At 30.0% G+C, this 27,363-nt stretch overlaps 6 protein-coding genes and 1 long non-coding RNA gene across 9 annotated transcripts; 2 read left to right on the top strand and 5 right to left on the bottom strand.

The window, feature by feature from the left end:
- Positions 1-105: 105 nt before the first annotated feature.
- Positions 106-11,809, bottom strand: LOC128394697 (uncharacterized). 3 transcript variants are annotated; one of them, XM_053355055.1, is made up of 5 exons: positions 11,332-11,809; positions 11,085-11,202; positions 6,154-6,498; positions 1,631-1,753; positions 106-1,247 (listed from the first exon to the last, which is right to left on the bottom strand). In XM_053355055.1, exons 2-5 carry the CDS (start codon positions 11,158-11,160, stop codon positions 529-531), a joined length of 1,263 nt encoding a protein of 420 aa, XP_053211030.1. In that variant the 5' UTR covers positions 11,161-11,202; positions 11,332-11,809; the 3' UTR covers positions 106-528. The 3 variants fall into 3 exon arrangements, with proteins under 3 accessions (XP_053211030.1, XP_053211029.1, XP_053211031.1); XM_053355054.1 differs by having other exon boundaries at positions 11,085-11,809; XM_053355056.1 differs by having other exon boundaries at positions 106-1,244; positions 11,085-11,809.
- Positions 11,810-12,866: 1,057 nt separating this feature from the next.
- Positions 12,867-16,502, bottom strand: LOC128394716 (uncharacterized). Its single transcript, XR_008326444.1, has 3 exons — positions 16,317-16,502; positions 15,506-16,198; positions 12,867-15,096 (listed from the first exon to the last, which is right to left on the bottom strand). It is a non-coding gene; the product is annotated as an uncharacterized LOC128394716 (long non-coding RNA).
- A 132-nt stretch (positions 16,503-16,634) lies between these two features.
- On the top strand, positions 16,635-19,681 carry LOC128394699 (ethanolamine-phosphate cytidylyltransferase-like). Its single transcript, XM_053355059.1, has 5 exons — positions 16,635-17,275; positions 17,653-17,770; positions 17,881-18,572; positions 18,803-18,934; positions 19,035-19,681. The coding sequence occupies exons 2-5, from the start codon at positions 17,662-17,664 to the stop codon at positions 19,251-19,253; spliced, it is 1,152 nt and encodes a 383-aa protein (XP_053211034.1). The 5' UTR covers positions 16,635-17,275; positions 17,653-17,661; the 3' UTR covers positions 19,254-19,681.
- Positions 19,682-19,727: 46 nt separating this feature from the next.
- LOC128394705 (ribonuclease H2 subunit A-like) lies at positions 19,728-21,217 on the bottom strand. Its single transcript, XM_053355065.1, has 7 exons — positions 21,026-21,217; positions 20,858-20,929; positions 20,622-20,751; positions 20,459-20,546; positions 20,172-20,394; positions 19,962-20,085; positions 19,728-19,884 (listed from the first exon to the last, which is right to left on the bottom strand). The coding sequence occupies exons 1-7, from the start codon at positions 21,150-21,152 to the stop codon at positions 19,752-19,754; spliced, it is 897 nt and encodes a 298-aa protein (XP_053211040.1). The 5' UTR covers positions 21,153-21,217; the 3' UTR covers positions 19,728-19,751.
- A 919-nt stretch (positions 21,218-22,136) lies between these two features.
- Positions 22,137-23,642, top strand: LOC128394706 (zinc finger protein 737-like). The gene is given in 5 exon segments (XM_053355066.1): positions 22,137-22,287; positions 22,465-22,582; positions 22,651-22,945; positions 22,948-23,285; positions 23,355-23,642. Coding segments are annotated over 4 exon segments (891 nt in total). The 5' UTR covers positions 22,137-22,287; positions 22,465-22,471; the 3' UTR covers positions 23,502-23,642.
- On the bottom strand, positions 23,474-24,477 carry LOC128394713 (NPC intracellular cholesterol transporter 2-like). The gene is made up of 2 exons (XM_053355072.1): positions 23,962-24,477; positions 23,474-23,858 (listed from the first exon to the last, which is right to left on the bottom strand). Exons 1-2 carry the CDS (start codon positions 24,164-24,166, stop codon positions 23,593-23,595), a joined length of 471 nt encoding a protein of 156 aa, XP_053211047.1. The 5' UTR covers positions 24,167-24,477; the 3' UTR covers positions 23,474-23,592.
- Positions 24,478-25,299: 822 nt separating this feature from the next.
- LOC128394690 (plasma alpha-L-fucosidase-like) lies at positions 25,300-27,352 on the bottom strand. Its single transcript, XM_053355047.1, is given in 7 exon segments — positions 25,300-25,648; positions 25,739-25,868; positions 25,871-25,908; positions 25,992-26,222; positions 26,283-26,416; positions 26,497-26,624; positions 26,700-27,352. Coding segments are annotated over 7 exon segments (1,395 nt in total). The 5' UTR covers positions 27,163-27,352; the 3' UTR covers positions 25,300-25,377.
- Positions 27,353-27,363: the final 11 nt, after the last annotated feature.

The raw sequence follows: 27,363 nt of genomic DNA, 5'->3' as shown, positions 1-27,363 counted from the left end.
GAAACTTTGATTAACTTGATTATTTGATTATTGTATTGAAAACAAATGATTCGGATTGACAATTTATATAATAGTTAATTGAATCTGAATTGAAGCTCGTCTGACAATCAAGTATAATCAAGAGTGTTACAATCAAACAAATTATTATAATAAGGATTATGATATGATGATGATTGACAGAATGAATAAATTACAATTAAGTGATAATTAAGATGATAACAATTACAATGGAAATTAATTTGGTTCCATAAAGTGAAAGTTAGAAACTGTCATTCTTAATTGTTTCACTTGATTTCCATGAAATCAGTTAGATGAATCTTCAAAGGTGTGAGCAAAACTATCAACCGAAAGTTGATTAACGTTAATTGTAACAATTAACGTTACAATTGTTGAATTTGAACAGTTAAAGATATGGAAGATTCTTGGTTAATATCATCGAGTGAATCTTTTTTTTCTTCGAGTTCATTTGGCTCCAATAGAATTTAAATCAATTGGTTGATTTGATTGATAGTAAAATCGATAAGTTAATTAGCAAAGGTATCCATAAGGTGTTTTCCTTGGGAAATTTGGTTTAAGGTCAAATTCCAGCGGAGATTCATAAATAACAGAGGAATCGACTGTCGAATCGGGTTTATCACTATTAGATTCAGTTCTAAGCTCATTATTATTTGATGGAGAGATGAATGTAAAGTGGGACGGAGTTGATTGATTAATTGTTGCCGGATGATGAGGAAGTGGTATTGTTGGTGGTGGTGGTGGTGGTGGTGGTTGTCTAGGTGGTGTTGGATGATGATATAAATGCCGATGATAATGGGAAGTTGGTGGTGGTGTTGATGTTAATCCAGAGTAATTGGGATGATGATGATGACCTATTGGAGTTGATTGATTATTATTGTTACGATTTGTAATTGGATACATATCATATTGTCTTTGTTCATGATTTAAATCATTGTGGTTAATTGTTGGACCAAATAAACCAGCTGGACGATCAAGGACTTGATTAAATTTAGGATTAATCGGTGAGCGTAATTTAATATAAGATAATAACAGTAAAAGGATAATTAACACAAGGAAAATGGCGCCGATTGAAGCAACGATAAAGGGTAACGATAATTTATCCACCCAAAGGTCACTATCAACCGATTTAATTGTTGAGCCAAATATTTTAGGCTCGAGAGATGATGATGGTGATAATATTGGTCGATTATAAGAGTTAACTGTGGATAACAAGGGATCCAATGGATCTGCTATAATAAGAAATAACAAATCAGATTAAAAAGATTACATTTTGTCATTGATTAAAATCAATTAATATGGTAAAGTTTTTCCCAATATCGATCGATATAAATCTAGTTCGAACTCCTAATTGGATATTTTATTTTTTGAACTCGAATAAAATTTCAGAACTAATGAAAGTTTTTGCTCGAACTTGAAACGTAAAGATTATATTGAACTTCTTATAACCAATAAGAAGACAATCAACTAATAACAATCAAAATGTACTATTTGAAATCTCTCCAAGTTAATAAATTGTATAAGAAACTGATAGAAAATAATATCAACACTAGAAAATGGAGGAAAAAATCTCGAAATTGTTTGTTCCTTAGAAAAGATTATCATCTTTTGTTACCTGGAAAAGATGTTACCGGATCTTCATCAATCCTGTCAATTTCCGGTGGTATTGTAGTTGTAGTTGTTGTTGTTGTTGTGGTTGTAGTCGTAGTTGTTGATTGAATTGATAAACCATTTTCATCTAGAGAAAGTGAATCAATAAAATATCACAATTAGTCAACGTTTAATCATTCAATTGATTGAGTGATTATCTGAGATCATATTATCAGTTGGTTGTGTCATTTATTGAATATAAACAAATTGAATCGCTTAATTATCTTCCAATTGATTTATTGCTCAGCTTAATTGTTAGATAAACAAAGTTCATTGAAATATTAAACTTTCTGTTAACAGTTAGGATTTTGTTTGTTTTCATAATGATAAAAAAAACTCATGAGAACCAGAATTAATCTCATGATGACCATGTTGAGATTAACGGTTAATCTTGTGAAGTAATTAGTCTATTGTTGATTGTTATCTTTCATCACAATTAAATTAATCCTGTATAAACATTTCCTTTGCAGCTAAAACATAAACAAATAATCAAATCATATCTGTTGATTGTCAATCGTCAACAACACTCATCTCATTGTCCAAATGTTGATATTAAATCACCTCGAGGGTAAAATTGATTCAATCAACATCAGCAACAGTTTTTGATAAAATATTTACATTAAATGAACCGAAAGTTTTGTTTCTCAACCAGGAATTGAATTGGTCAAAATTAGGAGATTGTTTCACAATCAACTTAAATCATTACTAATTCAATGGCAATTAATCTGATTGAGTCTCAGATTTACCATGAAATTAATGTTTCTGATAAATGAATCTGATGATTTTTTCTCTTTCTTTTTCTAATATCTTCATGTTATTAGTTATCTGAATTGTTGATTTTTCTTCCATTTCTTTCTTGAATGATTTACACCATGAAAATGGATACGATCTCATGGAATTGAATAAGTAAACATTAGGTAAATTCATTTTGTTCATCCAAACGTAAATCACTTTCACAAATAAACATGAAATTGTAATACAATTTGATAATAACGTTTCAACCTAATGATCATGTTAACATGATTACCATGTTTCTATCTTGAACTTATCTTCATGATACCCAATGAATTTTCACTCTTCATATACGATAATCAAGGTATAAGGAATCAGAAATACCTTCTCACCAGGTAACATGAATGAAATTGGTCAGTGAAACAATTTAATGAGATAAACACAAATCTAATGATCATATTCATCTCCAGAGTATAATAATAATGATAATGTAACGAAAATCATATTATTGCAATTAAATTGAAATCTAATTGCGATTAATAAGTTACATCGCTTTCACAGCAATTTATTCAAATGAAATTACATGTAAATTTGTTAATCAACTGGATTTGCAGTGAAAATCATAGTTAATTGTTAATTTAGTTTCTTTTTAATCATATATACAAATTTCCCATTCATCAATAAGGATTATTGGACTAAAAGTTTTCACTCCTCGGATTTAATTAAAACATTGATCCTTTTTTTGTCTATTGTTATTAGCTGATTGTACTGTTATCATTAAACAATCAGGGAACAATTAAAATAACTTGAAATATGAATGAGATGTAATTGAAATCGGAACAAAGTGAGAGATGATCAAGTTTATTGAAGCGAATTTCATCTTGATTTCAATTTCACCATTAAAATCAATAGAAAAAAGAAAATCTCTTGAGTATTTCCATCTTCTTCTACATCACCATCATCATCATCATCTCTCTCTCTCTTTCTCTCTCATCTTTTTTACCATCATCTCTTTCATTCTCTTTTTCCTTATCATCTTCTTTCAAAATCGGATCAACAGTTTTGTTGAAGCAAAAAATTGAAAGAAAAAAATCTCATTGAAACTAACAGTTGTTTGCTGTTCCTTTTAAATCTTCTCATCACTGCATCTTTCATCCTCATCTCATCCTCATTCTCATCTTTTCATCCACCACCAAGGCTTAGTTGAGCTTAACAGTCAATTTTATCAGTTGTATTCATTGTTAAATAAATAGCAACTAATATAAAGTTTAATGAGAGGCTGAAATGAATGTGCTCTCATTGATTATCAACATGCAACACAATTTCATTATCATCATGATATCAACATGATTACTTGATGAACTAAAGAATACAACCTTTCAGGTATAATATTAATTCAGGGGAAAAGTCATATTAATATTTTTAACTGCGAAAAAAGTTCATTTTTGTGACTAATATTCAGCAATTATATTTTACATGATAATCATTAGTTTTAATGATTCTGAGACATGAGCAAATTGATGAGAAAAATTTGTAACAATTGTTGAGATTTTCTATTATTAGTAAAGTCTAAATTGTTAACATTTTCTCTCAAAAGGAAATGATGATTAAAACAATTTATTGTCTTGTAGCATTTAGATGATGAGGATGAGGCAGATTAACTGTTGACTGACATTTTAAATTGTACTTATTATCATTAGGTGACAGTTAAATATGTCATTTGATTATCAATCCGAGTGACAATGATGATGATGAATACAACTTGATGGACAAAAGGGAAAGATAATAATAATAGTCGAAATGATAATAATGGTTTTATCTGTCAACTCAACATTCATCAGATAATTTTTTTTATATTCCAAATACATTGAATGAATAAAGGATCATCATGATAACTGATTGAAAGGTGAAGTCATAGGAATCCGATGAAATTTCAGTTATCTTCATGAACCATAATATACTTTGGAAGATGGGGAATGCAAAGTGAAAATGGAGAGAGAGAGAGAGAGCAACCAGAATATCTCAAAGGAATTCATCTTGTTCCCATTAGATTATGAATCGGATGAGTATTTGTTCATGTTGATTGTAATTCTAATTCTAACCCTGATTCTTTCTCAGTCTGAAACAATTCATTGTATTAACTGTTAAATGGACACCTTAAGATAAGATAATCTAGCTCATCTTATCCACTGGCATTCAAACTGAACCATAAACACATTAGCTGAATGATAATCAAGATTTATGGTCCATAGGTAGAAACAGTTACCTTTTATTATCATCATTATCATTACCATGAATATCATCATGATTAAAGGTGATATTGATTAATCTGGTTTTATAGTTACGAATGTAGTATTACTATCAAAGTATTCTGAGAGGATTACTAATTAATTCTTTTCTTTTAATACAAATTATCATCTCTCTCTCTCTCTCTCTCTCTCTCTCTCTCTCTCTCTCTCTCTCACAATTGATTATGGAAACAAATTTGGCTTAAAAACAATTTAATTGCTTTGGAAATGTTTTCAGTTATTTAATCCATAATTAAAATTGATTCGTTTTCATTTCTAAATGTCTTTTAATCTTAACAATTAATTCCCAACAACACACAAAACTACCTGTTGATTTATTTTCATGGATAATGAACAATCAGGTTATGATTCATTTCATGTTATTTAATAATTTGTGTTGTTCATGGTAATCAAAGTTACAAAACTCTGATATGAAACTCATTTCATGGTTGAAATATTCAAATTACAATTCACTGAATTTTATATCTTCAAGTCATTAGGTTAATTCTGTAAATATTAATATTAATTAACGAGGGAAAACTTCGTAAACAATTAAAGTGTATCATGATAAGTATAAACAAACTCAGGGTGGTAGTGATGGTTTGTGAATTTTCATTGATAAATTAAGGTTCTTGAGATACAAATGATTAACATGTAACATCCTCATCATTGAGATGAAACCACTAATCATTTAGTTTTGGTAACCATTAATCAATTAGATAATCAAAACCAGGAGAAAAAAAAACTCCAACAAGAATATAATCTTAACGGATTAATAATAATCTTTTCATCATTAATCTTACTTTTTTTTACTCTTTTTCCTGATGATAATCAAAATGAAATCAACTCACTAAATGTTTGTCAGTTTTGATTGTTGATTAAAGTATCAGAAAAACTGAGGATATTAATAAGTAAAAAAACGTCAACAATTAGTTGATTGTCATTATAATGTTTTTCCCATTAACAAAAATAGTAAACAAATTGTTTCAAAGTGTTTGAAAGTTTATCAGGGAAAAACATTGAATCACCTTAAGGTATTTCTTATGAAAAATGATATAATCTAATTCACTGGGAAATGATTCCCATGGGTGATGATGATGATAATCATAATCATGATAATAATAATGGCGGGTAATCATAATAATGATGTAATATTATCAGGTAAATGTTGAAATAATGTGCATTGGAATGGGTTGAGTAAAAGCAGGATGAGGGTGAAGAGTGGAAAGTGGAAGGTGGGTAGAGATGGAGGTGGAAAAAACTTCCAAGGGTCATAACCATGAGAGTGGAAAGTTAAAGTAAGAAATTTTCATGTTCCTATGGTTGTGATGTTATTATAATATTATCAGGGGTTTCTTGATGTTTTCCTCTTGTAAAGATAATGAAATATTCAAAAGTGACCATTACCAGAGCAATAATTTGATATTTTTACCAGAATTTTGGATAAATTTAGTTGTTGTAAACTCACCAAAAACTATTAGCTGAATGAACATTTCAACTGCTCCAAATCCATTAACTGCTTGACATTTATACTGACCGGAATCGGTTAATCGGGTATCTCTGATACGAAGTGCTCCACTTTGTGTTTTACGAAATCGATTGTCAAATATGTTCAATGAAGAACCATCTTTGTACCATTCGATGTACACGTTATCAGTATCATCTTCATCTTCGTCTTCATCTTCTTGGCCTACATTTTCACCATCCAAAGTCTCATGAGTCTCAACTGGACAAGGTAAACTGGCCTGACTACCTATCGGCACGGCAAGTTTACGTTCGGACTCTTTAGTTCGAGAAACTGGTCTAGGAGGATCTAAGGATATTATTCAAAGAAGAAAACAATTAGCTCAATGATACAAGAAAATTTCTCATCGATTTAGGTTCATTGGGATCGTTTTGTCAAAAATTGACACTCGATTAGTGAGAAAATATATTAATCGGGTTAGTATTATTTGAGTAGCTCTTCAACTTGTCTTCTTTATCATCATCATCATCATCAGATTTTTGATGAAAATCCATGCATAATAATAAGAAGCACCATCATCATTATCAAGACCATTGAATTTATTCAAAACTCTGATGACAAGAAAAAAAGATGATGATAAAAAATGATGAGGATGAACACAAGTACTCTCAAGGGATACTCATGATTTCCATTATTATTATCATGATGAAGATGAAATCTGAGATGAGGAAGGACTATTGATAAGATCATCATCATCATGATAATGATAATAATCATTAAAAAGCAAATTCAAATTCAGTGGATAATATAAATCAAAATCTCTTGGGATTTCATCGCAATCTCAGTATCATCCTGATGACAATTAACAAAATCGTGATTAAAACAATCTATCTCTAAATCAGGATAATTATCTTCCCATTACTAACCATAATTATCTAAATTACAATTTAGTAAATGAATCAAATGACTATCTGTTTATTATCACAATCAATTAGGTTGTTACAAATGAAAAGAAATCAATTATCAATATAATCTAATCCAATATATCAAATTAACAACAGGTAAAAATATTTACAATCTAATATTTGGATTACACTGATTGGAGGATCAGCTAATTGTGTTGATTTAATTGCAATCCCTTTAATTGTAGTGTTGATAATTAAATGCTCTTTATGGGTTCTTGTATATTAAAATAAGAGTGACAGAATCTCTGTTGTTTTGATTGACATGGAAAATTAATTTTCCATTTTTTTATTCTTCTGCTTAATTAACTATTCATTAAGTTGATAATTAAGTAAATCATAGTTAAACATAACTTCCTGTTTAATCATGATCATAATGATTAAAATTAATTTCCAAATAATTAACTGGAAATGATGAATCAAAAGGAAATTATTTCAATCTATTTTCTCATAATTTCAAATGAGAATCCAAAATTTTATGATTGATTTTCCCGGGAAAATGAAGTCTTAATTAACTATTAATAATTATAACAAATTTATAAAATTAAAAATTAGTTTTTGAAACAATTAACAAGTAAGTTTTGTGTTACCTAATCAACATGTAAATTAGTAACAATCGATAATCATTCATTGATTAACTGAAAGAAAAAGTTTTTCTAAAAATATCGATCTGATTAAATGTCTATTGAAAAATTGTATCGAATTTACAATTTAGTAATGATGACAATTTGGCCAATAGTTCGTGCTGATCAACTATTAGTTGATTGTTCACCAAGGCCAATGAACAATCAATTGATCATCTGAGAGAAGAAAAAAAAATGATTCCAAATGATGATATTATTGATGATAAATTGTTATTACTCATTGAATGACAATCTAAATTGAATGAATGAAAAGTAACTCTTGAAGATATTAGGATGTTTATGTTTCATTTCATGATGATGATGATGATGAAGATGATGAAAGATGATTTGAAAAAGATGATGAAGATAACCCGAAAACTGAAGAGGATAAGTTGATATTGAAAGAGAATCAACAATTTAATGTTGATTTAAAAGACAACAATCTAATTGTAATCTTCATCTCAACTCTTTGTAAGTTTTATACTTTCATTTCCTCCTTTATATTATTACAACTATTATCATCTGAGATTAAACATCCTCTTGGTCATTATCATCATCATCAATGGTCATCTTCATGTTATTACTTTAACTTAATGTTACTCACGTAATGTCCAGTTGTTTACCTGTATCATCATCATTAAAGGTAAATACTGAAAAGGTAAACACTAAGGAAAAGATATCTTCATGTTTATAATCATAGATTATCTCAGATTATCGTTTTTTTTTCATGTTATCATCATCAACATCATCCAAATGTCCATTAAAACTGGACAATTTAATGTCACTTTCAAGTCTACAAACAATAATAATAATAATAGTAACTCAATGATCAGATGAAATATCAACAACAACCATTGATTTTAATATTTGGATTAATAATCAACGAGCTTATTAAATTGTTAATTTCGTCATGATCATAATCCATTGTTGTAATATTTATATATAAATAAATTGTCAAGCTGTTCCTCTTGTAATATTATTTGATTGTGATTATATTTTTTTATTGTCAATTTAATTTAATCTTTGATTTTTTAGCTGCTCTCTATTTGCTTGGTTTAACAGATAATCAATTTTGATTTATCCCTCATGCTCACGATAATGTTTCATTTCAATTCAATTTCAACACTGAATCAGTGGTGTGACTTTAATCATCTTGAAATTGATTAGATTCATTGAAACATTACAAACATTGGACATTTTTTTTCATCGATCTCAGCGTTTTTTTTTTGAATTTAATTCATCGGATCATTTTTTTGATTGTTACAATTTACAAATTGTTGACACTTTATATTGGGTTGAGTTGATTGGGTTTCCCTTTGAGTGATTAAATTTAATCTAAATTGTATTATTGATATTAAATATCTGCTTTCACTATCTTATTATGATCAATGGTTTCAATTTTAATTGCGTGATAATTGTGATTAGTGTCTAATTGTTTTGGGTTATGTGTTGGTTTCAATTGATTATCTGGTTAATATATTTGATTGTTAACTAGGTGAAGACAATTAAAGCTACTAATCAATAAGTGTACGGTTTGAAAAGGGTTAATCAATGATTAATTGTTGAATGATGATGAGTGTCATAGTAATAGTTTAAATTAACTTAGCAAATCATTTAAACCACAATTAACTTTAATTTCTCACAATTCATAATACTGAGCAAGTCGTAAATCATTTGACAAGTTTCAAATGATTAATGAAATTGAATATTAACTCAATTGAAATACCAACAATCAAGAAACAATTGAATTGAGAAAAAAAAATTCTATTGTATTTTCAACTTTAATTGATTAAAAAATTATTCTCATTCATTGAGTAAAACTACTACAATTAAGTGGATAATTTAAATTTGCAAATTTAAAACAAACAATCAAATACCTTTTAATATTTAATTAAATGGAGAGCAAATTGTTTAATAATGAAGAATCAACAATTAGATTAGTTTTTTTTTCCAAATTTATGAATAAAGTTGAAATTTGAATTAAGCTTCAATTGATTATTTCTGAGTAAAGGTAAACAAATCAATCCTTTTTCATGATGATGATGAAAATAATGATGGTTAATCATGATGATTCTGATGATGATCAGGTAAACATGATATTCATCATTGAATAATATATCATGTTGGAACTGTTAATAATCTTTTAACCGGAAAAATGGTTGTACAATCGAGTGAAAATTAATGTATCCCAGTTGATAAATTATTGATGATGACAGTTGATGGTTTGTACTATTAAAGTGTATAACTCACTCAGGAGATGATGAAGATGAGAAGCATCAAGTCTCTCATGATGATGATGAAGATGAGAAGATGATATTATTATATGTTTATGTTTGTTTTATTAGAGATGAAGCAAAAGGATGAGTAGATAGTATCATCTGAATCAAAGGTAAATATCATGGGATTTCATGAGTTGCATCAGTTTTTATATCATTATTATTATAATAACTTGAATAACTCTAACAATCTAATAAATATGATAGTATTTTTTTTCCTCATCATCATCAGAATCATCTTCATGTTACCATGGAGCCTCATCTTCAATTCACAGGTAAGTTCATAAAACTAGTATGAAAATATGAATATAAATATGATTCTTTTGAATAATAACAATAATAATCATCATCATCATGACTTTTTCCTTCTCAGCTTTTATCCTCATCCTCATCCTCATCTTCATCTTCATCTTCATCATGATTATCATTAATTTTGTAACATATTTCAAATTTTTGCTCATTCATTTACTATTATCATTTGTATCTCAGTAATAAAACAAATCTGATTAAAGTTTCATACCTTTAAAAGGGTTAAATGTGAGAGTTAATTGTTGGTTGATTAAATTACTTTCTAGGTTGATGCAATGTGACACAATTACTATGATCAATTGTTAATTAAATTGCTGATATCATTTAGTTTATAAGAATTTGTAATCTTTTTGCTTTTTCAATTTCTTTCCATGATTAGGATTAGATGGATGAATCAATTGTTGCGATAATTTAATTAGTAAATAGTGTAAAGGAATTGATTATCTGTTAGTTAATCAAAAATTTATTAACTATTAAATAAAGAGTTGTTTCTTTTGGGAGTTAATTATTAACTAAGTCTTAACTACCAGGGTAACGGTTAATTCAATTGTCTAATATCATTAATTAATCAGATCATTGAGTTGATCGATTGTTGAATCAATCATCATTTTGTTTTCTCAATATTATATCAATAGATTAATGATTTAGTTGCAGTTACAATTACATAATCACAATCACTTGTTGCATGAATTTATTTGTTTGTCTTTTTATCAATTGATTATCATGTTAATTGTGATTGAATATCAATTGATTGTTATACTTACTTTGAGCAAAAGTTGTGAGCACTTGAGATGAACTGATGATGATTAAGATAATCACTGAAAAGTCAAAGTAATCCATTGTTTTTAATCAGTGTTGTTATATGATTATTTTAATTATCAACTATTGACGATGATTAAGATGATTAATAATATTAATACGTGTTGCAAATCCAATGGGAATTTAATGGAGACAAATATTGATGGAAAAGAGGAGAAAAAGTTGAAAGGAAAAAAAAAGATTGATGATTACCTTGCGATCTGTATATGAGATAATCATTTTTGATTTACAAGTTGATTATGATTTAAGTAGCTGATAATCAACTGATAGTGTAAATAGTTGCAGAGTAATTATTTTGATAGTTAACTGATTGACTTAGTTGATTGTGTTGAATTGAGAGAGTTGATCAGTTGATCAAATAAATTGTTGCATATCAAAAGTAAAGTTAACACAGAGAAAGTAAAGGAATCAATGGTTGAAACGATTCCTCTGGTTCTGTTTTCATCTCTCTCTCTCTCTGTGAATATCTTCATGGAGTATAGGTTGAAGATGATAAGGAAGAGCAATAGGAAGATGAGGATGATGAGGTGGGAGGAAAATGATGATAATGATGAGAGAGCGTGTCTAAGAGCTGTTACTTGTAGGTCTAATAGGAAGATTGAAGAGAGAAAGAGAGAGAATTCAATGTTAATAGAGATGAAGATGAGGATGAAGATGAAGATGAAGATGAGGAGGATAGACAAGGTAGAGAATAAACAAATTGGAGGATAAAAGGAGGAGATAATGAAGATGGAGGTTAGTTGTGTTTAAGCTTGATAATTAATTATTGATTAGTTTTTAAAATAATCAAGAGATGAGGTTTGGTGTTTTTTTGGCGATTCCGTGTTCATCTCTTTATCATAATGAATTATGATTATAATGAGTTAATTGCTATTCTTATGGATCAGTGAACTGATTGAGATATTTATATGATTATTACCATGATAATGTGTCACTTTGATATGATGATGAGAGGAAGATGAAGAGATGAATCTTTTTTTGTATCAACTAATAAAGTAGCTGATGTTACCTCGATTTGTGTAAACATAACTTATTATGTTTAATACATGCGATGTTAATTGGTTGGGATTGTCTTCTCAACTATTTTTAATTAATTTCTGCGAAAAATTTGCATACACAATGGGTTCTTATTAGTTTACCTTTTTTTTCTCATTCTTTCGTTATTCTGATATTGATGTAACAGAAAAGTTTGGTAGTTGTTGAACTTACGATGAAATAATTTCAAGAAGATTCAATATTAGTTGTCTTGAAAAAACAACTTCTTTTTGTATTATCTCCAGAATAATAGATTCAGTTTCTTGGTTAACTGTTACATGGTGATTCTCTAGATGAAGATGAGGATGTTAACCTGGAAAAGAAAGGTAAATAATCAACATTTGTCTTATTTATCTCTTTCTTTTCTTTCCTGGTGACATGATAAAGGTGAATACAAAAGGTGAGTTTGTTTGGAGGATGAAGATTTAGAAGCGTAAGAAGATGAAGATAAGGGATAAAAGTGGAAAGAGGAAGATAAAAGAAGATGAAAATTATGTTGAAAAGAATCAAATCAAGGTGAATGTCTTTCTCACTCTAACCCAAGAAAATCCAATAAGTTTTCATTAGATTTTGTCTTTTTCATCTTCGATGTAATAAAAAAGAGATATCTATGATTCTGAAGAGAGAGAGAGAGAGAGAGAGAGAGAAGATGATGAAAGAAAAGGAATGAGATGATGAGGGCGGAGATGGAAGATGACAAGAAGTGTTAAGTATTAAAAAGATGAGCAGGGATGTTTGATGATGAAAATAGAGATGAAATTGATTCTCAGCATTTACATCTCTCTCATCTTCATCTTCTTCACGATGTAATATGAATCTAATTTTGTTTCTCCCAGAATTTGTAAAGGTATAAAGATAATCATAAGACAAAAATGATTATTCAATAATGAAAATTTCTGTTGAAAATCAAAGCAATAATAAGAAAACTAAGAAGTGATGAGGATAAAAAGTAAAGAAATTTGAAAATTTTATGGTTACATGAATGAGAGAGATAAAGAAGACATTGTTCTAAGATTTCAATCTCAACAGAAATGGTCAAATGTTGATGATACAGACCAGAGATTGATTTCATGTTCTTCGTCATCTCCTTACAAACCAATGGTGATAATTGATAAGAGAAGGATGATAAATAAGAGGATGAGAGAAAAAAAGTCTCAAGTGATGAACTTTCAACTTCCTTTTCCTGTTCTTTTCTCAAGTTTTACAGCCATTGGGAGATCCATTTGTAAAACATTAATGAGAATAAATTAATGCTGATGAACATTTTCAAACAGTTGAATTAAATTGTTGTTGAACATGTAAATCGACGGTTGTGTAAATTGTTGAATAATCGATTACAATTGTAATTGGATAACAATTTTCATGGAAAGTGGTGTTTTCATAACCATGAATATTATGAAAATCTATCGATTTTTACAATTCATCATGTTCTCATGTTCTCATGTAATATCACTATTAATACTTGTGAATAAACTTATTCACAGTTACGATTGTTTCAATATGCATCTTAATACAAACTAATTAGTGTTTGAAAGATTGTTCAATTAATCACAATTTAAATTGGAAACTGAGAGATTTTTCAGTTAACTGTTATTTCATTAGAATGCTGCAAATATTTAATCTTCTTAATTGTTTGTAACTTTCTTTTTATGTACAAAGTGTATAACTTTGAGCGATCTGATTGAGCCCGGGGTCAGGTTTGAATTGTAATAACAAAGTAAAACAATCAAATAGGAAGTTCAAAATTGTAACTGAGTTTTCATGGTGATTTCAATTTGCAGTTGAATTGTTTAATTTGCAACAAGAATCTATTTATATTAGAAAGAAAGTTAATTGAATTGAATTAGAGGTAGTGATGAAGGAAAAGATGAATTTTGTATTCTGTTAAAGTGAATGTTTCTTCAAAAAGGAATTATTGAAATTAGTCAACATGAAATCTTGAAGAATATTAGATGATAAACATTGGGGATGAAGAAAATTCTCAAGGTTTGATTGTATTAAATATGAGAATCTTTTGTTTCGTCAATTTTTTATGAGAAAAATTGGAATGGGAAATGAATTTCATCTTATGTTATTAATTTGTCTTGGAGGGAAATTTTTCTCTTCAATAATGTAAATGAAGACAATTATTATATATCAAAGGAAGAGGATGATGATTGTTGAATGATGGATGAGGATGGAAAGGTATTGGTGGATTAATTTGTTGGTGTGTAAATTGGTATCAATTTTTTTTTCCACTGTATCAATAATCAAATGCAATAGGAAGATGTAGTTGTTTGTGGATGGTGAGTAATGGAAATGGTAATGATAAGTAATCATATTCATGATTAGCATTGGATTATAGTTAAATCGGATCAAACATAACGGATTAGTGATGAATTAATAAGTTTTTAATGGTGATTGTTAGTGAAGAGTAGGAAGATAGATGAGGAATTGAGGAGGGAAAATACTTGGAGTGGAAAATAATATATTGGGGATTGGGTAAAAGGTATATTATTATTGGAACTTTGTTAGTGAGGGCTCATTATTTTAAATATTATCACTGATTGGGAGATACACTTGAAGTAAGTTGATTGTATAGTTAAGTTAATTAGTGATGTCATTGTGAGTATTGTGAATCATTCGTTTTTTCATGAAAAATAAAAAAGGAATTGATTGTAGCCGATGACAGACCCTGTTGATTCAATAAATATACAAATAGAGAGAGAGAGAGAGATAGAGTTTCCTTATAAATCAGTTTAAGGCCAATTTGTTTCTCTCTTTTATTGGATTGAGTGATTCAATAGTGATGATTATGAAGAGAGATACTCCAGAAAGGAAGAGAGGGGGAAGAGACACATTATCCGGTCCGATGGTAAAAACCTCCGAGTTTTTGATAATAGGATTTCAATGTGTCTTGTCATAAGCAGCACATGATATTCACTAGATGAAAGTGGAAGGGAGAGAGAGAGAGGAAGATGAGGAAGAGAAAAGTGTTTATTAGTTGTAACAGATAAGGATGAAGAAAAGATGAAGACAGGAATACAAATACAGAGGAAGATAAGAGTTGAATCAATGGTACATATGTGAGTGAGTGTCAGTATGTATCAGTCTATCTCTCTCTCTATGTGTGTGTCAGAAATTAATTTGATTTGATATATTGAGTGTTAAATATATTGTGAATTATTTGATGGGAATTGGTGGCTTCTTAATGATAATAATCATTTGCCTTAATGAGATGTTGATGATGTTAATAATGAGAAGGGAGGGTGAAAACTAAGCAGAATAGAGTGACTGAACTTTTTGTTTCCTTTTCCTTTATTTAAAGATGAGGATGATAAAATTAACGTACCTTTTTTTTTATCAATATTGACTGTTGAAGAGATGGATGAACTTTCAACATGAAAGGCTAATTAATTTACCTAAATGAAGGTAAAATTTACTTAGTTTACTACTTTCACTGTTTCTTTCCCTCTGTTATGTTGTCTTCTTTTTTTGTGACTATCTTTTGACATCATCGTGTACACTTGTTGAAGGATTTTCATTCACTGGATTATATTTGTTTCTCCTAATTACTTGCTCATCACACACCGAGAGACAAGTTAAAAGGCTTTTTTTTTCTTGTCATCAACCATCTTGCCTTTCGCACTAAAAATAGGAGAAAATGATAGAGAGCAATTCTTTTCTTTTTTCCACTTTGCTTGATTCTTCTGCTTCTTCTTCCCTCCATTTACACTTGAAGATTGAATTGTCGCTTTTAAGTTGCATCGATTTCTTTTTGTTGATTGATTCTACGGTAAATTAAACCATAATTTTTACAACATTATTGCTGTCACCATGTAGATTTAAAGGAAAGAGAAGACATTCTTAAAGAAACAGGATGATGATTAGGGTGGACAAGGCTTCATTGAATAACCAATTGGAGTCCATGTTTTTGTCAGGCCTCTTTGACACACAACATTGAATAATCATTTCCTTTGATTGGTTCACCAACATTAAGTAGACTTCCTCTTGTTAACAATTAACAGACAGCAATGTTTAATTCCTTTTAGAAAAGAAAAGACAAGAAATAAATTATCAGCAAATATCCACAATCAATTAAAAAAGAAAACATTGAAATTCAAAACAAACGATTACCAAAAGTTACTTCAACCATTAATTACCTTAAATTAGCTCGTTTTATATCCAAATCATGAATTGAACATCATTGAACGACAGGTAAGAAACCAACTCGAACTTATAGAAATTAACAAACTATAAGAATTTAATTCTTAAAAATAAATTATAATTCAAAATAATCTTAATTGTAAATCTTAATCAGTTCAACTAAATTTCAGTTGAAAAATAAGAAGAAAATGTGGTGACATCTAACGGAGAAAAAATTTACTTTAGAATTTCAATTTTGATTTTGTTTCTCTTTGAGAAAATTGTTGTTAATTATTATTAACTAATTAAGTTTATTTAACTTTTAAATGTTATTTTTAATCAAGTTAAAAGGAATCAAATGTGTTTCAGATGAGGTGATATAATGTTACCACCATTAGTTTGTGTTCATATTTCTTGATGATTTAAAGATTTTCTGATTTACATGTGTTGATGATTAACTTTACATTGAAAGATATTGGCAATTGTTATTATTGGTGATTGACTGATTGTAATTACAATTAAATATGATACTATGTTTAATTTTCTTCTAATCTGACATTCATGTGATAATGGTTTGTTCATCTAGCCCTTTTCCAAGTATATTTATCTTGAACACACACAATAATCTATCAAATGGTAATGATTTATCACTGAATCATCGTATTGATCACCAGATACCAAAGGGATTGTGATTTTGGTTTTCTTTTTTTTTCATTTGAAATTGGATCTTTTTCTTGTCTCATGTTTGTCTTATCATCTTGTGTAAATTGTGTCACATTAATTGTTACCAATTAATCCTCTGTAACCAAAGAATCCCTGGATTGATAGATCAAAATCTATATAAAGTCAAGTGGATTATCTTCTGATTCATCATTGTTCATCATCAATCACCGATTTAATATTTTCTCTCTCTCTCTCTCCACAACAATAATCAGATTTCCTCTCACTCAAAGTTACACCCGGTTAAAAGTCTCAGGTAAATAAAAATGATATAATTTTAACGGAAATGAATTTACTCCAATTGCTACCAACTGAGATAAAAACGCTCAAGTTTAGCAACCTCTCCGATTTCATTGATCATAACAGTACAGTGTTACTGACGTTGAAAGAGGAAAGTAATAAGTTGAGAGAGAGAGAGAGAGAGAGATGTTTATTTGTAAGAGAAAGAGACACAGACAGAGTGAGAATGAGAGAGTGGGAAAGATGATAGGAGAGAGAGTTACCAAGTTCTCCTTTCAACATTTTCTGTATTTATTTTCTCTTCTTTCAACCAGTGTTGTCATTGTGCTTTTTCACTCTCAGACAATTTGAATCTTTGTTCTTTTTTCTCTCTCAATTTTTATTCTAATTTAGGTTTTAATCATGAATGGAAATGACTGTAAGAAACCTCGTAAACAGGTACGAGTTTGGTGCGATGGATGCTACGATATGGTCCACTATGGTCATGCTAATCAACTCAGACAAGCCAAAGGTAAGTGTTTGTCCTCAATTGGTTCACTTTCACTTTGTTATTGATGAAACTTCCTCCTTTTCCTTTAATTTTTACTCTTCTCTTTCCTTTTTATCATCACAATTTAATAGAAATGGGAGATTATCTGATTGTAGGTGTACACACCGATGCAGAGATAATGAAACATAAAGGTCCACCGGTGTTCAATGAAAAGGAAAGGTACAAAATGGTTCGAGCCATTAAATGGGTTGATGAAGTGGTTGAAGGTGCTCCTTATGTAACAACCCTTGAGACACTTGATAAGTATGATTGTGATTTTTGTGTTCACGGTGATGATATAACATTTGACTCTGAAGGTCTTGACACTTATCGGTTGGTTAAAACTGCAGGTCGATATAAGGAATGTAAAAGAACCGCTGGTGTATCAACAACCGATCTTGTTGGTAGAATGCTTTTGGTGACTAAAGATCATCATCAACACTCTTCCGATGATACACCAAACAAGGAACAAGCTTCGTCCATTGGTTGTGATTCATCAACCCATTCACCTTGGACTGGAATATCTCAATTTCTTCCAACTACTCAGAAAATAATTCAATTCGCTGAGGGAAAAGAGCCAAAACCTGGAGACAGAATTGTTTATGTTTCCGGTGCATTCGATTTATTTCACATTGGCCATGTTGACTTTTTAGAGAAGGTTAAAGCTCTCGGCGATTATCTTATCGTTGGCCTCCATTCGGACCAAATAGTCAATCAATACCATAAAAGCAACTATCCCATCATGAACCTTCATGAGAGAGTACTTTCTGTCCTTGCTTGTAAGGTAATGTTAGACAATCTTAAGCTACTTGATTGGGCGGGATATTATTTTTTTTCCTGTTCCATAGTTTTTTATTCAATTTTCATTATTCTTTTGTTACTTTTTATTCTGTGACGAATATTGGAATTGAATTGAAATTCGTTCTTGAATTGTATCTTTCTCAAGGCTATTGGCAACTTGTTTACTTCCTCATTATTAATCGAAAATATTTTCTCTCTTTTTCTAATCAACAGTATGTTAATGAAGTCGTCATGGGAGCTCCTTACACGATCTCTGAAGACTTGATGGACCACTTTAAAGTTGATTTGGTTTGTCATGGGATAACCAGATACGAGAACGATTCAAATGGGAAAGATCCGTTTGAAGTGAGTTGATGGATGAAAATTCAGAATATAAACAAGAATTTCCAATAATAATTCTCATAACTATTATCCTTCTTACACCCACACCCTTTTTTCAAATTAGGTACCAAAGAAACGAGGAAAATTCAAAATTGTGGACAGTAAAAATAATCTGTCAACTTCCGACATAGTTAATAGGATCGTTAAGAATCGTTATGAATATTCAGTTCGTAATAATGAAAAAGAGATGAAGGAAATCAAAGCCTTTGAAGCATTGAAAGCAGCTAAGTCATCACCAACAATTGCAAATGATTCAAATAATAACAGGGATGTCGCAGCTTAATCCTAATCCGAGTGAGATAATCTTTTCCCTCTCTCAATTGTCCGTCTGAAATTTGCCTTCACCACAAACTATACTTTCTTTTAATCATCAAGAATCTTTTTTTGTTCGTCTTTTACTTATTTGGTCTATTAATCCCTCTCATGTCATCATTTCTTTAATCTCATGAGATAATCAGAAAGAAACTGGAGACACGAACCTTGTTTTCTTAATTGTGGTTCATGTTTCTTTCTAATTTACTCTGAGATGTTTTTGTAAATTAATTCGTAGCATTTGAAATTGTAAAACAATTTCGATTGCTAATCTCTTCTAATTACCACTGTTTTTATAGTAACTCTTTTATTTTTCTTTTTATCGAAATTATTGTAATTATGAATTATTTGTCGTGCTTATGGAAATAAAGAAAAAGCTCTGTTTGCTCAAATCTTTTACGATTTAACGATCTCCCAAATGTTTATTGATGTTTGATTGTTTGAAGAAGATTTTAATTATTTCCTGTGTTTATATTTTAGAGAAATCAGTTAATCTTTTAAGACATCGATTCTCAAAGAAAGTGTTTTGCTTTTTCTTCTTGGGTACGAATTGGGTCATGGATCTTTTATTATTATTAGTTGGCTTCTCTTCTACCTCATCCCTATGATGGAAAAGAAAAAAAATAGAATATAACTTGAAAAAAGAACATCATTAAGAGGAAGAAAATTAAATTGTTACCATTCACATTCAATTGCTTTGGATTCTAAAATACTATCAGCTGTTGACCAACTAAATCGGACGAATGATGGATAACCAAACACTGGATCCATGTTTTTCTGTAGAAAGGCTTTTGTTTTCGGATCTAATGGTAATTGTAATTGGGTGAAAAGAGGTAAAATTTACATTACAATCAATTAATTTGATATTTGATCGGCACAATTTGATTACCTGCTGGATAACCTGAACCATAATCACCGATATTTTTAACATCTTCTCGAAATCTCCAATTAGCTATGATTCGATCTCTAATTACCTTGGCACAAATACTCGCCGCACTGACAACAGAATATTTGGAATCGGCCTTTTGAGCGACAGTGAAGTTAATTGTCGGAAATCGGTCACTTAATTTGGCCTTGTATTTGGCTTCGGGTCCAACTGTATCAACATAAACCTTTGGAGTAAACAAAGATCGAGATGATTAGTAATTAATGATTTAGATGTGACATGAGACTCACCTCTTCAACATTGACTCCTTCATCTATCGCTCTCTGAATCAGACCCATGGCAGTATCATGAGACAGTGAATTAAGGTTATATTTAGTTCTGACAGATTGGAAAACAGAAAATTACTAATTGTTATTGATGAAAAGTCTTCCTTGTTATTATTTTAAAACTAACCTTTTGAACATTGAATTGGAAATTGTTACAGGTGATAAAACCATAGTCATCCAGCCAAAATTTGCGACCTTATTATTTAGTATCTTATTGAATATTTCTTCACGTTTGGATTCAGTTAAAGTTTTGGAATCTATTAAAGAAATTAATTAATTAAGTAAAGGCGGTAATCCAATTGGCGAGTGAAAAAACGGCAAAATTATTCAGCCAATTTAACTTTAATCCCAACAATTACTAACCAGCGAAATCTTGTTTTTCCATGACAGATTTAACTTTAATTGGATAATAAGCGATTCCATAAACCATTGGGCCTGAAGAAATAATTAAGAAAAGAATAGAAATTAAATTAATTACCTTATTATTAATCATGAAAGTTGATGTTTCTTTTGAAATGAAAATGAGTTTACCTAAAACTGGACCTCGTCCAGCTTCATCTATACCAAGTAAACATGGTTCTTTCTTTGATTCTTCTGGAATGTCTGATTTAAATACACAATCTTTACAACAATTATCGAGAAAGTCACTTAAATCCATAATTAATTGAAAACAAATTAAAAATTATCAATCAAAATGTATCAACATTTCAGAAACAAAAGTAAACAAAGTGTTGAAAACAGTCCAGAAAAAGAAGCGGTTTATTTGATTTTACGAACAAATCGAAAAATAAATCATAACAATTAAAAGTGAAATGATTTAATTGTTTGAATATTTTTTGCTTTTTCTCGAAAAGACTGATGAGTAAAATTTATCGTTAGCTAAAAGGTAATTAATTAGTCGAAAAAAGTTTCCATCGAAAGCTGTAATTGATTAGCAAATTGTAATCAAATATTATATCAACCAAAGTAACAACAAATAAATTAGTTGATTTAAATGTGGTAATTACTACGTAACAATTATTAATTATCCTAAAAGCTGAACCTAATTTACTGATAATCAAATTGCAAAACGATAATTAATTGTTGGCCTCTTGAAGATTGACTGAATTGAAACTATTCAATCATTTTCAATCGTTTCTCATTAATCATTTACATCTAATACTTTCCAATTAAAAGATTCCTTTTAATTTGATTGAAACAATTTCCATTAATATAATGTTAATTGTTGAATAATCAACCAGGTAACATCAAATTTAACCTTAATTAGTGAATTTTGATGAAAATTAATATTAACTTAATGAGAAAGAAAAACAAACATTTGGAAACAAAGTAACAATTAAAGGTAATATAAACAAATGCCTTTTCTTTATTAATCCTAAATTGTTAATAATTGATGTTTCATTAATTCGCAGAATAATTTGATTGATTAGTCTAATTAAGTTGAAGAAAAATAAAATGACTGATTATCATTAATTAGCTGTAATGGTCACGGTGATGGAGTTCAGTCCAACCTCTCAGATTTGAACGAAATCCTGCCACCTGTTGGATTTTAGTTTTGTCCTCTATCTTTTTCTATGGAAAATTGAATCATTTCAAATTCTCCGCATTTTTTTATTTATTTTGACCAATCAAAACTGTTTGTTTACACACCAATTTTGTTCATGAGAGGTCTGACTCCGAAATCAATTGGAAGAAAACAAGGTCGAAAACGGAAAAAGTATATAAACAGCAAAGCCACAGGTGGAATAATTGATTCAACGATTAAAAGGATCATCATCGTAATTAATATTTTCGTAAGTAATTAAATCCTTTTAAATTAAGTTTTGTGTTGTTTTCAAATTTTGAACACAAACAAATGAGTTGTTACCATAGAGATGATGATGACAACATTTCCACATGGAAATCTCTCATCGATGAAATGATTCTCATTCTCTCTCTTGTTTACTTTTTGTTAATTTTTGCTTCTTTAGGTGAACTATGGATAAACCCTCGGAGCCTAAATTGTTTCAATGTTCGTTTGAAGGTTGTGATGCTTCTTTCGTCAGACCCTACAAATTAAATCGACACATCAGAATTCATAAAGGAGAGGTATGTGGTTTCCTTCACTCTCTCTCTCTCTCTCTCGATTGATTGTTTATTTTTCTTCGTTCCAATAGCGACCTTATATTTGCGACATTGGAGGGTGTGACAAATCATTTACGTGCAAGTTTTATCTGGCCAAACACAAGAAGAGACCTCATGGTAACATTGACATGGAAACTGGTTGCCCACTTGTTATCAGGGAGAAAAGGTATAATTGTGTTGATTGTTTGAAAGAATTTAAAAGCAAATTTCTTCTCAAAACCCACCGAGCTGAGCATACCGGAGAAAAGCCCTTTAAATGTGACCAATGCGAGGCCAGTTTTGCGATGCGATCTCGCCTTAAACGACATAAAGCTCATCACGCTGGTTTCCCTGCGATCAACCTGATTGCTCGCAAATCTTTGAGAAGCACAACCAACTTCGTAAACACATCGCAACCGACCACAAGCAAATCAACAAGTGTCATATCTGTGATAAAATTTTCACCAAAAAATGTAACCTTAAAGATCACATTAAGGCTCATAAATTCAACTGCGAAATCGAGGGATGCATCAAATCTTTCGTTCGTAAATGTCAACTCAAGGAGCACCTTGATACAGATCATATTCTGCCGAAAGAAAGTTACAATTGCCCCGATTGTGGTACTAAATTTGACGATCAATTAATCCTTGCTCAACATGTAAAGTGTCATGCAAACGTCGACTCAGAGGTAAGTTCAACCAATGACTAAATCCTAAATTCTCTAAAATTGTCTCTCTTTTTTTATTCATTGTCCCAGAGTCCCGTTATTGCATCCAAGAAAGTGATCTTCCCGTATCGTAAAAGTTTGGCTCAAGAATTGTCCGGTTTCGAGGCCGATGAGAAAGATCTTAGTGATATTTTCACTCGAGATAAAAATTTCCGTAAACAAGGATTGATAATTTAATTTATTTATAGAAACTCAGTTAATTGGAATGGATATTTTGTTTGTTTATTATTTCAACCTGTTGATTTTTATCAATTGTAATCAAATTGCTCTACTTTTTTTCAATTTGAGCTGCAAATTGAAGACAGAAAATTGTTTTTTTCTTATCATCCAATAATGACACTTGAATATCAACAGGTATTGCTGGATATTCATCTTTAATCGGCAAAGAAATGGTCATCGTTGATTGTGAGTTCGCTGATAGTGGACAATGAACACCCCAACTGGCACAAGCATTGGGTTCGATTATAAATGGAACTGGAATTCTTTTCATTAAGATTCCAAAGATTTTCAAATTTGCCTGAGACGTTTGATTAACTAATCATATATAGAAAGACATTTATTAATTATAGATGTTTATATTGTAATATAAATGAAAAGACAATTTAATTTCAAGTAAATTAAACAAAAATTGACTTACAATTTTGAAAAGTAGCTACTAAAGTTGATGTTTCTCCTTTGTTTAGAACACATTTATCACTATCCTCGTTGAATGAACAACCAGTAACCGATAAACTGATTAATTTACCAGTTTCAGAATTACAATCACGAATAATTGTTGCCCATGAAGGTGACAATTGTCCAATTACTAGAAAGGAGAAAACAATTAACACCGATTTAAACATGATTATCTGGCTATAATTTACTACTACAATTGTATTGACTTGATATTGTCACCAGAAAATAGCAGGAAAAGACAAAATCAATGTTAACAATCAAGACGATTTCTTTATTCTTGTATCAGTTAAATGGACGATGTTGTTTGATGAAGATAATTAGGATGATTAATTGAAAGATGTAATTGTTTTTAATATAAGAGCTGCTGATAATCAGTAAGAGTAGCTTGTTGAAATCAAACAGACTCAGCTAAACAATTAACAGTCATTTAGTTGCTTAGAGAGTCAAAATTGAACGATAGGAACAATTCAACTATTTAATTGACATTAAATTGTTGGTTCTGTTAAAATTTACAATCAACTGTTTACTCCTTTCCTTTGATTTTATTAATTGTTATTGTTTTCGTACTCACTAACTTAGAAGTTTCTAATTTTTATTTCAATTTGCTATGAAATCGTCTCACAAACTTAATTCAGCAATAAAATCGGGTGATTTTCAGCCTCAGTTGATGATTAATCACTGATAATTTAACACTCTAAATGTTTTCTCAATTAAAATACAAATCAAATTATAATATTTAACTTTTCTATTCAAGCAAATTGCGATTGTCAATGTTGTAATGTTTTGTTTCTGAATCAAATCTCAAGTGACACTCTTGAGAGAAGTTGATTGTGATTTGATTATATTTTATTATTAAGGTTAATAGTTTGACAATTGATTAGCTTTTCATAATTTAATCTTTTGTAGATACTATTAGATAGTATTTTAACCATTTACAGAAGTAAAAAATTCAACAAGTAGCATCTTGAGAATCATTTTAGTTCGTACTCGAGTGGTATGAATATTCAATAGTATTTGGGCAAATTAAGTACGAAAGTTTCATCAAGTGACACTCTCGAAGATACTTTTCTGTGAACATCAGCTCGAAAATCAATTATTACAAAGATTTTCTTTCGAAAAGGAAAGAATAAATTTCTAAATATTATTAGAATCTCTCGAATCTCATCATGAAATTATAATTATTTTAATCTCGAGCTATCGCTTAAAACAAGTTTCACTCTGAATAAGAATCTGATATAATAATTTCCAACTCTTGATTCCCATGAATAACAAATCTGATTCGATATTATTAGAATTGGAATTTTTAGGATAACATTTTATTCAATTGAAAAAATACTTCGATTGTTGGTAGAAATTGATTCATCTTCATGAAAGTACATTAGTATTGGGATTTTCTAATAACTGGATTAGTTATCTTCAACACCCAACCATTAAGATCTGAGATGATTGGCTTGAGATTGATTCGCAATTTTTTATCTAAATCATTGTACCAATTACAAGGGATTAATACACCATCCGGAGCAATTAGGTTTACTTTGGTTGAATTAAGTTTACCATAAACGGAGCCCAAATTGATTATATTTCCTTCAGGCCAATTTAAAAGAATCGCATAGACAATTGATTCTTTTGATTCTTTCGGTTCTGTGTAACTGTTGATATAAATAGAAAATTAAGTTAAAGTGGTAACAAGTCAATTATAACTTGATTGCTTTTGATAAATTGTTATGAAATTAACTTACTACACTTGTTCAGTAATTGAATCATTCTGGTAAACCCAAGGTTGAGTGTGGTAAATTGCCTCACCATTGACCTTTAACCAAGCTCCCATTTGTCTTAATCTCTCCTCCATGATCGGTGGTAATGTCCCTCAGCGGTTGGACCAATGTTGATCAATAGATTACCACCATAACTGTAAATTAATATCAACATTTATAAATGATTAACAATTGATTAGATTATGTGTTTCTACAAACTCATTTTGTCTTTTGTTACCTGACGGTTTGAACAAGCGTTTTGATTATATCTTTAATGGTCAAGTAATCGTTGACTGTTGATGTTTGGACATAACCCCATGAATTTTGATCAATGGTCATCGCGTTTTCCCATTTACGAGTTTGCAAAGTTCCAGGTTGATAGCGATCTTGGCAGGTAAGAAAACCTCCATGATTACACATGATTCCAGATCCCCAACGATCATTAGTAACAACAGTATCTTTGACTGGACTATAATCAATCAATAATTTTAATTTCTTCACACTGATTGTTACACCAAAATTAAATTACCTTTCATTGTAAAGCCAAGCGATCCACTCCTTTGATCCCCAATAATCATCAGAAGCTTCACCATCGCCATCGGACCAAATCACTTCGGGCTTGTAAGTGTTTACGATATCATAAAGTTCAGAAATCGTTTTCGCCTAACAAAGTGATTTACAAAATTAATTGATTGTCACAGAAAATTATTTGAAAAATTACAGGAAAACCTTTTGCAACTTACATGGGGAAAGATTCTGGTTGTGAAATTGTTAGCTTTATCTGATTCGTACAAGGGATTGAACCATTCATACAACGAATGATAAAGTCCAAATCTTACATCCGTTTTTCGCACGGCAGTTGCCAGGTCACCTAAATTTTAAAGTAAAGTAAATCTGAAATTTAGATTCTACTTTTATAAATATTAATTAGACTTAATTGTCTTACCAACTAGATCTCTTTTTGGTCCAACGTCCATTGCATTCCAGTTCCATGAAGTTTTGGAAGGCCAAAGGGTAAAACCTTCGTGATGTTTACTGGTCAGTACAACGTATTTAGCACCGGACGATTGGAAAACCGATGCCCAATAATCTGGATCAAAATCTTGAGCTGTAAACATTGGTGCAAATTCAGCGTACGTAAAATTGGGCTTGAAATTTTGGGCCATAAACTGGACACAATCAGCTTCACGATTCTGTCTCCAATAGAACCAGAACCATTCACTTCGATAAGCTGGAACTGAAAAGACACCCCAATGGATGAAAATTCCTACCTTTGAATTATCGTACCAATCAGGAAGTGGACGAGAATCAATTGATTCCCATGTAGGTTCATATTTTTGAGAGTAACAATTAACCCCAATGGTCAAACCAATCAGCAAGAAAACAATAAACCCACCTAATTGTGACATAATTAAACCTCGATTAACAAATTAATAAGAGTAAATAACAAGTTTGATTTAATTTTATATCAAATTTGTAGCATTTGATTGCTAAAAACTATCATTTTTCTCTGTATATTGTTAATTGTTTTCAGTTTGATTGGTTGATATTAAAATCATAATGATGTGATACTGATTTTCAGTTTTGTCGTATTGATAACAATTAATGAA

Source organism: Panonychus citri, unplaced genomic scaffold (genome assembly GCF_014898815.1).
Source record: "Panonychus citri isolate SS breed McGregor unplaced genomic scaffold, ASM1489881v1 Contig00140, whole genome shotgun sequence".
Classification (NCBI taxonomy): Eukaryota; Metazoa; Arthropoda; class Arachnida; order Trombidiformes; family Tetranychidae; genus Panonychus; species Panonychus citri.
The sequence above is the reverse complement of the archived record's forward strand: the minus strand, read 5'-3'. Positions and strand labels throughout refer to the sequence as shown.